This window comes from Gavialis gangeticus, unplaced genomic scaffold, assembly GCF_001723915.1.
Source record: "Gavialis gangeticus isolate Ggan-Ray unplaced genomic scaffold, GavGan_comp1, whole genome shotgun sequence".
Taxonomy (NCBI): domain Eukaryota; kingdom Metazoa; phylum Chordata; order Crocodylia; family Gavialidae; genus Gavialis; species Gavialis gangeticus.
In genome coordinates, this window is record NW_017729022.1 from 150,355,453 (window position 1) to 150,366,369 (window position 10,917).

Sequence of the window (10,917 nt, forward strand, 5' to 3'; positions counted from 1 at the left end):
TTTTTTTTTTTTTTTTTTTTTTTTTGGAACTGCTGTGACAGATGAAATACTTAATATTTTTGTATCTCCTCTGTCTCTGTCAACAGATACTTTGTCTCAATAAGGAAAGAACTAATACAATAAAAACATTTTTTTTCCCCTCAGATCACCTGGCAGAGTTTAGGATATTTCACACTGTTTTCCTCATGGGGCTTTATCTTACCTGCATCCTCTGTCTTTCAGACAGTTTATGGGAATGTATTTTCAATGACGACATACTTGGGAGGTTCTTGCTTCCTTCATTCCCCTTGGAACATCTTATAGAGAGTTATCTGCATCTTCAGCACACTTAGGGCTTTGAGCCCAGCTGCTTTGCTTTTTTCAAAGTGCCAAACAGTAAACTCCACTAATTTGTTCAGTGGATAGTGTTCTGATTCCTTAGTGATGGTGGTCTTAATTCCTCCCCGCTCCCATATCCCCCTTCCAACCAATAATCAATTCCCGAGAATTGGTCTGAATAATTGGTCAGAACTGAATAATTTGCATTTCCTTTGGAGTGGTGAATTACTTTTTCTTGCTGGATGGAGTCCTTCTGTCCTGGTGCATTATTGGCAAACTTGAGAACGTTTCACTCCCTTTTCTTATTGACGATGTAATGTTACTTGTTAGCAGTGGTGCAACATGTCTGCTGTACCATCTGCCCTGAATAGGATTGTGTCTGGCAAGACTAGCTTTTGTTACAGCTGCAATTACATGCCTGAGTGTGGACAGCTCAAAGTCTTTCTGTTTTTCTGAAGGTGAACTGTTATGATTGGCATGCAGATGGTCTGGAATCCTTCAGAGACATTGCTTTCAAGGAAACCAAAGGAAAGACTCCAAGCTGGATGCCAAGAGAATGCTCCCTTGGCTGCCTATAGTTATGGAAGGCCCACAGTAGAAACTTGAGAACTTTATATTTAATCTAGTATCAATCATCCTTCTAGACCCAGTATTGCTGTGCTATCAACTAAGATGAAATGTTCACCCTCAAGTTCTCACCTGACCCAGATGGTGGAATTCAGTCTGACTCTGTATCAAGAGATATGTACAGAGTATGAGAGTAGGTCAAGTTTTTTCCATCACGACAACAATGATTAGTGATCACATTTGTAAAGGTGTTAAACTGCATATTATATGCAAAATGACATTTAAAATGCGTCATCTAATAAGTTTTGAAACACAGCTTATTTTCTAAGAATAGATTGAGCCGACAGCATCAGCTTTGATTTAGCTCTTCTGTGGCCTCCACCAAAAAGGAGCCAAATGACTAACCATTTTCAGATGTTTATGCTGTCATTCCTTAGCTCCTAAATTGCAGCAGGACATACCATATTTATTCACAGATGTATGGAGTTTCCCCAAAAATCAGCCTTTTAAAATTGGGGTGTGCATCTTAAGCGGGGAAGCTGATTTTTCTGCCTGAAATAAAAACACCCCACTTTGATTTCTGCTCCAAAACCAATTGCCTGGCAGCACTAGTGGCATTTCTGTTCAGGCAGCTGAGGGTTCAGTTCACAAGTATTAACAATCACCTCTTCTTTTTAATGGTCTTGATAGTCCACTAATCAAGCTAATAGTTCTCCTGGCAATTTTACTATGTTTTAGCTGCTCCTGGCCTCTCTTCTCCTATTTCATGGCCTTGGAGACTCTCTAGATCTTTTCAGAATCATAGATCCACTCACAGAGTGCAACTAGCATTGAATGCAGCTAGCATTTCAACAGCTTTTGGTTAAGCAAAAAGAAGGAAGGTGGGCAAGCTGAAGATGAGGCTTTGTCCTTTCCTCTCTCTTCATTCTGCCTTCCTAAAAACAAGGTGCATGTCTTTTTTGGGGCGGGGGGCGTGGTATGTGAGAAAATACAGTGCTTTTTTAATTCCTTGAAGTCATCTTTTCAGAAAATATTTGATGGTCTTTTTGTGGTGAATCTAGGTTCACCAAAGCACTGTCCTAACATTGACATTGACTGGCATGGCGGAGTTCTGATGAAATCAACATCACACTTGTGCTCTAGAACCTCAGCACCAATGGTTCCTGGGCTTGATGCATTTATTAGCAGCATTGGCATGTCACATCCCAAATTGACTAAGTTGTGACAGTGGCTTGGGATGTTCCTGATGGAGAACAGGGATATTTTCTTGAATGGGAACAACAATATGATTCCTTTAAACCCAAGTCTTTTTCCATTGGAAAAGAGTTTTCCCTAGTGCATTGCTGGTTTTCCATTCTTCATAGAGAAGATGGCTAATAGTTTTCCATTTGACTCAGAGACTGTCCAAGAAATTGTAACAACTTTTATTGCGTATGAGGGTATTTGCATCTGTATAGGGACTGTACCTCTCATCCCTTTTGTGAAGCAGTCAGTGAAGTAAGTGGGTTCACCCAAATCTTAGCTGTGTCTCAAGTAGTTTCCTTTCCCGTCAAATACCATCAGCTGCTCCCACCAATAAGCTTTTGAGAAACTGGTTGTTGATACTGCCATAGCTGAAGTGAAAACTGGCTAAATGGCATCTGCTGCATGGACATTGATTGGGTAGCAGTGGAGGTGGCTGGAGTCATCGTGTTTTGGATGGAAGTGCCTGTAAATAAGAGTCATTGACAGTTGGTGAAAAGGCCCATGTGGGTTTCTCTCTCAAAGCCTACTTGACTTTGTCTCTTAGTTTGGGTTAAAAATACTTCCCCTAAGGGCTTGCATACAGTGGCAAATTAATCATGTTAGAATACTCCAGAGGAGTTGTAATTAACAGAGTATGAAAAGGTGCAGACAGGGGCTGTCATGTTTAACATTGTGTCAGTTGGTTATTGTTAGCCCTGGGGGACATGGGCTCAAAAGGTTAGAACAATATTAATATTATGCTATACAGCGGCTTTTTCTTCAGAACTTTAAAATACATCAACATAGTTTCTCTGCAGCCATTGTCACTGGAATTATCTTGCTCTGATCTGTTAAAAGGCTGAAACATGAGTAAGCTAGGGGAACTTTCAGGCCATGTTTGTACAGCTTCCCTCCTAACCCTGGGACTGCCCCAAACAAAGTAAGTCCCACCTGCTCACTTTTGCTTGGGCACACCAGAAACAAGACACAGTGGGATGACTCGAGAGGAGCTCAGGGCAGCTCTTGGTGAACCTGAGCATCTCCACCAGTGCTGCTCTTGGTCTCTACCAAAACAGAGAGCCTGTGTATGGCCCTGGAGCATGCACTTTGGGCTGCTTTAAGCCCCTTACTCTCTCTGCTTTTTGGTTCCAGAGGTGTCTGACCCAGAGCAAGTTGGGGGCAGGGGGCTTATCTTGTTGGCAGCACACTTGGGATTGCAACTTGAAGCCATGTAGGCATGCCCTGAGGGGCTATACATAGTGAAAGTTGTGTTTACTGACACAGTGTTGAACAAGCATTGTCCAGAGAAAACAAGAAATAATACGTTTAACATGATATCAAGTCCAAAGTCAACCATAGGTCTGATTTGGATTTGGCTCAAGATAGGAGAAATAACCCCATAGCCAGTCACAGGAGAAAGAGCACACAACTTCAAACTCAGATGCCGAATCCCAACCGGAAACTAATCCAGATTAGTCTACCACCTGTTTTGCGTACCTATAAAAATACTTGTCTAATCTTATTGTAAAAGTGTACGTTGTAGCCACAAGGAATAATTAAGTCACATTTGGCAAAAATTAAACTTATTTTAGGTCCACAAAGTTTTATTTAAATAGTTTTTGTATTTCATCATGTCATGCTTCTTTCAGAAGGCCAGAGAGTTCAGTATTTAGTACAGTCTGTTAATACTTTGAATGTTTTTGCATCTCGTCTTTCCATGGGGATTTGAGTTGAATATAGGCATTATTAGTAAAGAGTTTTGTAGGACTTTTTTATATTTAAATGCAGTGTGTACACTTTAAGCTAGGTCTGCATGTTGAAGTCTGTGCTTTATATGTGAAGTATTAGTGACTTTTTTTGTGCTTGACTTTTGAAACTTGTTAGGCTTGTAGGTCTAATACACTGAAAGGATGATTTATTTTCTGCTGAACTCTTGTAAAATGTGCTAATCTTACAGAGCCATGTCCATCTGGGATAACAGTCTACAAATTACCACAATGTGCAGCATAGTGGGAGCATGGCTTGGAGCATTTCCTATCCCTCTGGATTGGGATAGACCTTGGCAGGTAGGTTGATTTTTCTTTTTATTGTGATTTTTGCAATGTGAAAAGTAAATACAGTGCAGTAAAGAAAAGAGTATTAGAGGTGCTGCTGCTTGTACAGTCTGGTGGCCAAAATCTGTTTGAGAGCTTTTGAATTGCAGGTTTCTGAGTGTGTTGGTATTCATATGCAGATATTGTCAGTATGTATGAAGTAAACACAGAAAGGTAAGATTTAAAGATTTTGATGTGTGTGGGGAAGGGGAGTTACACAAACAGGAAGAGGATGACATATAAGGCTGTGACTTTATCCACATTGAGCCTCTGGATGGAAAGCACTGCTTTTATTGTTTATGGGGAGGAGAGGAAAGATGCTTTTCTAGCATTTTAGCCCCCCTCCACCTTCCATTAAAGCACTTAACGGAATGCATTTAAAATTGCTATTGGCTCCAAATTGATTTGTGGAGCTCATGTGGCCAAAGCCTTGCACTGAAAACTTGCCTTATGATTTCAGAGGAAGCACTGACAACTATCAGCTGCTTTATTGTATGGTGAAAAATGTGAACCTGGCATTTCAGAAAAACCAGTGAATTCAGCTCTCTGCCCTATTTCATTTGATTTTCATTGGCATGTGAAAATCATCTCTCCAAATGTTATCAAAACATGTAATTGTTCTAAGATGTTTCCTCTCAATGTCTGTTGGTATCATTCTGTCCTAGTAAGGTGATTATCAATAACCACTATTCATTCAGCAGTAGATACCAACTCTATCAAGGTCTTGATCAGGCAGCATTTAAAAACCTGTCCTTTCAGAAGTTAGGAGACCAGCCAGCATTCAAGTCTCTCTCATTCTCTGGAAGCCTGATGGTTGTTTACCCACAGCTGCTAGCAGGTTACTTATTGTGCCAGCCACCTTGCTTTATGTCAGGATAATTATTTTATTAAAATGCCTTCAGCAGGCAGAAAAGCAGCTATGTGGCTTTGTAGCCCAAGCCAAATCTTGACTTGATTCTGTGGTACCAGGTGTTCTGATCTTTGTAGTGTGTTATACTCATTTATCCTTCTGCGGTAGGTTCTTGGTGTAACACTGCTTAGTGTGGGTTTGTTGGATGTGACCTTTACAGTCATGGGATTCAGTACTGTAAAGTAGTGGTGTCAAACTCTCACTTTGTGCCCTGGACCAGATCCAGACTATCCAAACTCCTCATGAGCCCAGTCTGGCCTGTGGCATGGGGCAGTGTTGGCCACTATGGCGGCAGCAGCAGCAGCCATAGCAGTAGCAGCAGGAGTGAGCTAGGTAGCCACAGGCTAGGTGGCTGTTTGCTGTGGTGGACATGGTGCAAGTGGGAGCAAGGTGAGCTGAGCCCTTACTCATTCTCTGTCACCAATGACAATGTCCGCTGGGGTCCCATTCTGTGGCTGACTGCACCCATTGGCCATGCCCCAGAGCTCCCTGGCTCACCAGTAGCTCAGTGGGCTGGATGGAATGGCTCCACAGGCCATATGTTTGACCCCCCTGTTGCAAGGTATTATTGAGGACCTGCCATGAAGTGCTGAGCCATTGCTCCCACTGATTTGAGTCAGGGTTAAGAATACTGGGCACCTTGTAGGAACAAGAGTGGAGATTTTTGCCTGCCCTACTTAAAGGTTAAAAAGCTCAGGTCACTGGAAGTTACGGTTTTGTTTCAGTGCCCTTGGGCAGCATTTACCCCCCTATTTGGCCATGTGCTATACAGCACACTCCACCTCAAGGAAAACTGCAGCTCATTCTGTTATGTGTGTGTTACAGGCACAAATTCTGCATTTTACAGATTGTTATAGTTGTTCACTGTTGCAGAGTGGGTGCAAGTTTGTTACATGTGTTACATTTCACATCTGCTTTGCCTTTGTAAAACCGGGTACACAAGGTGTAGGGCAACTGAGTATCTGACTCTCAGATTATAATTTGGACTCCTTTAGGATGAAAGGAGTTGTAGACATGAAAAATATTTCATTAAGATTGCAGAAGATAAGATTGCAATACAAAGCTTATATTAGATTAAGTCAGCTCCATGTATATCTTGAAGACTTCACTAATAAATTCATATAAGTTTTGCATTACGTCGTGTGAGCAAAAATAAAATATTAATATTTTGATGAATAAAAGGATGATGAGTATTAGATAAGACAGTGTGTAATGAAATGTAATATATGATCCTACTTGCCCAGCCCCGCAACACAGTCACATGGAGGAGAGCCAGGATTGGCCGTGACTAGGCAGTTTTTTGGTTTTGATTAATGTAGACTTGCTCCAGAATTTTCAAACATAAGTGGCTAAAGTGGGCTCCAAAATGTGTATGTGTGTTCATGCACCTAAACAGATCTTTGCCTGGTTTTCAGAGGTACAGAGCATCTGCTGGTACTTAAGTAAAAGGAGCTTGTGGCTGTCTTGGCATGGCAGTAGTACTTCAAGCCTCTGCAGTATTTTGTACCAGAACAACTTGCTTCCTTGTCCCCAGCATGCACTCCCATCTTCAGCCTTCCTTCTGACATGATCCCTATGCTATGCTGAAGTTTAGGAAAGTCCTTAGAAAACAATTTATACTTGCTTATTCTTTGTGAGGGCAGTTCCTCTAGGCGTTCAAGATTTGGATGTTGTCTGTCTCTTACTTGGCATAACAGGGAGGGTTAGTGCAGCGGTGAAAACGCACTTTAAATTGAGCTGAGCACCCCTTTTCTATCATCATGTGAACAACTCGTAGAGTAGCCGTGGCAGGCTGCTTGTCAACCCTGGAGATTGTAGATAGGTGACCACTGCTTCACCAGTCTTTAGAAGCAATGTATTTGAATGTTAATTTTCTTTATAATCTACTTTTATAGGAGATGGGGAAAGAAGCCCTTTTAAACAGCTTGTAAATTTGCATTTGTCTCAGGATAGCAATATCATAAAGTAACAAAAAGTGATAGAATTACTGGAGTAGAAACCCATCTTTGTAAGCTTTTTTTTTTAATTAGAACAAGCAAAACTTTCTAGCCATGACTTGCAGAACTTAACAACTGAGAGACTTCATGCTTCTATAAACGTAAGTTTCCAAAAGTGTCTGGTTACAAAATTGCGGGAGGAGGAAATGTGTTTTGTCCAGTCATTAATGGTGTTTAAACAGAAATATTACTCCCCAGTCCAGTCAAGCTGAGGTTCCCTGTGGAGATGATATACTGGAATTCAGTTCTTGTGACATGTCCAAAGAAGCTGATTCAGAGAACAGCATTTATATTGGCTTTCTTTATTCCCAGTGAATAGGTCATTGATACATATATGGTTCAACAGCTCAATGGTCTCTTATGTAGCTATACAGGGTGTTGGTAAGACCCCCCCTCTTAGAATGTTGTCTGCATTCTGATCACCAGTGATCAAAAGAGATTAACATAAAGATCACTAAGTTGGTTGAAGGAATGTAGCCTTCATCTTACAAAATGAGACTTAGAGAGCTTCATTTGTTCAGCTTTGGAAGAAGCGTTTATTAGTGCAGTAAATATTAAAGGGAGAAAGGAGCTTTTTAGGCTAAAAACAATATGAGCACAAGAGCCAATTGCTACAATCTGGTTATTGGAAATTAAAGATTTATAACTATCAGGCATACTTGGTTTTCAAACAAAGTAGGAGGAGAAGAAGGAGCTGATCACAGGTGTTAAGTTTATCATAGGAATGCTTGACAGGATAGGGATTTCTTGCTTTAGCAATCAGCACGTGAAATTGGTACTCAACTACTTGCAATCCCAATGTTTGGATATAAAGGTATTGTAGATGTCTAGTGCAATATTGTAGATGCCTGGTAATTGCATGCTTCAGGGCTTTTGCTAGTTTCCTACAGGGGCCAGGAAGGAATGTTTTTCCCCTTATATGAATGCTGTTGCTTGTGGGAAGGCTTTTTGCCTTCTTCTGAAACACTGAGATGTTGGCTACTGTTAGGCTGGGTTTTTTTTTTTGAGTGAAATGCACTAATGTTCCTACCTGTACTTCATACAATTCAGAGATCCCTGGTTAGAAGATCTTGCTTTACCACACGGGGTCAAACTGATCACCAGATTTGACGTAAGGAAGAAATTTCTCTCTCAGGTCAAATTAGCCAGGACTGTGGTTGTGGGGGTGGGGGAGGCAGAGAGAAGGTTTGCATTCCTTTATAGTGTGGGGCACCAAGGTCCTTGGAGCATTTACCAATTGTCTGTCATTGCAGTAGCAAGGCATTTGGCATTCCTTCTTCCTCCTTCCCCGTTTTACCTATGGCATGCTACATGGAGGTCTTGATATATGGGGTGTCATGCCAAGTAGCTATGCTTGTAGGTTTGGAGTGGTGATTCCTGGGAAACCCTTGGCTGATGGTTGCCTTTAAATAGAAGGCCACTGTACTCAGTGGGCCACAAGGCCCCTTCCAGTCCTGTTCTTATGATTCCTTTTCTTTGCAGCTGTGACACTGGGGGGTGGGGGGAGTGGACTTCTTACTCCTTGGTATAACAACAATGCTATATCACAACCTGATGCAAGAATATTTTTCTGTGACTTCTTAACTTTTCAGTGGTGAAACAAATCTCCAGCTGTTTAATGCTTGACTATCTCTAGGGTGATGGGCATTAAATACAAATGTAAAACAAAGATCCTTCCAGAATTGAACTGGAACACGACTAGAAATTTCTGTCAGAACTGCTCTTCACAATAGGCTGAGTATCAGTGGGCACATCTACACGTGCAGTTATCCAACAGAAATAAACTACAGGGCAGTTCGCACTAGAGTTTTTCTCCCAGGTGCAGTGTTTACACATGCGCCCAGGACCACAGCATGTTGAGCCAGGGCAGCACAACCCCGGCTGGCAGGGGGACTGGAGGGTCAGCCTGCCAGCCTGGAGCTACTCCACCCCAGCTCAACGTGCTGCAGAGGGGTTGGCTGGAGCACAAGTGTGCTAGAGTGCAGAGCTAGTCAGCAGGGAGCCCCTTTACTGTAGCACCCTTACGCCCTAGTTAGCCCAGATCACCATCTACAAGTGCATTGTGGCAGAGTAAATAACTACCATAGGATGATACTTGTGTTGGGCAGTACTAATCTATGGTGGAGTTAAGTTTACTCTGGCCTAATAGCATTGCTTGTGTAGACAGTGACACTTTATTGCAGAGCTAATTAGTCAATTCCACAGTAAAGCACAGGTGTAGATGCCCCCAGTGTGAGAGAGCTAGCTTACAACATGATGGCAGGAAACATTTACTTGTATTTGCAGAGCCAAGCAAAAATAATGTTACTGCTTAAAGTATGTCTATGCACTTTTTCTCCTTTTATTCACTAACATGATATAATGATGCAGGTAAATGAACTATGCCTTTGTTTATATGTGCAATAAACAAGGTTCTCTATACAATTATCTTTTCAATTTTAGTTCACTTTACTAGTATATTGCCATTTACTTGAAAACATTAACAAGCTGCTCATGCAGTAATTGCGTACATAGGACTGCTTTGGATTCTCTAATCACCAAATCATGTGTTTTATTAATGGACTGTGTTTCTATAAAAAGTATCTGTGTGTATGTCTTCTATTTTTACTCTGAGATGGATTTTCCCTAGATATGGGGTAAGTGGTTTATAGCTGAAGTACTCTTAGGTCTTAGTTGTTAATGTATATGCTGGATTTTAAATTTAAAGTAGTATTTTCCATACTCTGAGACCATGAGCCCATTCAGACATGATGACATTCCTGATTTCCAGAACTGTGGTCTGCCCTAACTCGGGATCAACAAAGGGATCGCTTGGCTATTTTTCTGGCCATGATCTGTAGTCTATTAATGAATACGACTTCGAATCAGACGGAACTGAAAAATACCTATTTCACTGTTTTCTGAGCAGTATATTGCACTTGTTCTCTTAGAAGGGAAATGTAGCAGGCTGAAGAATTGCTTGCTCAAACAGTCTTTGTTTAGTAACTTTGTTTCCCTGGGGCAACCCACCTTCCCATAGGAATCAACCTAAACAATCAGCAAAAAACCCACACAAATAGCCCATGGTCTTTTCCCAGACCTGAAAAGAGTGTCCAGATTCATTGTGCAGCCACTAGCCAACACTCCTCCTTCTCTCTCTCTTTCTAGTTCTTTCAGCAAACTCAGTCTCTCAACTTCCCTCACGGTCTTTTCTGTAAACCCCAAGAGTGAGGCAATCACTAGCATGAGCTGACCTGCCTGCTCTCTCTTCCCAGCTCCATGTGTTCTCTGACCCAGGGAGAGCACTCTGACTCAGGCTTCTGCCTCCAGCCCCACAGCCTTCCTGTCTCCGCCCTTGGTTTCTCTCTGGGAACTTTTTAAATTTCACGGGGCCAGCCTGTTATCGTCATCATCTGGCCCAGTCCATCAAGGCAGGCTTGTAATCACCCTCTCTCTGCCTGCTTCCACCTAGGTTCCAGTCCTTGAAGTGTGCAGCCTGCAACAAGCCTGTTTCCAGTTTGTTTCAAGTTACAAGTTTCAGGTGTTGGTTTTAACTTGTAAAAACCACAAAATGGTTTAGGTTGTAAACTGCTTCTTTCCCAGCATGATACCACAAGAGCTGAGATTAACTGTTACTCAAGATAACAGCCCTGTGGTTTAGGCAGAATCTAGTAAATGCAAAGTGCCTGCAGGGAAGGTTCCTCAAATGTAGAACTTCCCTGATTGACTCATGAGAGCCATTCTTTGTTGATTCTTAGATCACATTGTAGAACCCATCTTTTTTTTTTTTTTAAAGCTTTTTTTTTTTTTTTTTTTTTTTTTTTTTTTT

General features: G+C 41.6%; 1 protein-coding gene across 3 annotated transcripts in view; it reads left to right on the plus strand.

The window, feature by feature from the left end:
- Positions 1-10,917, plus strand: part of PIGF (phosphatidylinositol glycan anchor biosynthesis class F) — a 62,622-nt gene that overhangs the window by 27,393 nt on the left and 24,312 nt on the right. For all 3 annotated transcript variants that reach the window (XM_019516323.1, XM_019516324.1, XM_019516325.1), the window contains exon 5: positions 4,067-4,175. In XM_019516323.1, coding sequence (XP_019371868.1) covers positions 4,067-4,175 — 109 coding nt within the window. The remainder of the gene's footprint in view (positions 1-4,066; positions 4,176-10,917) is intronic.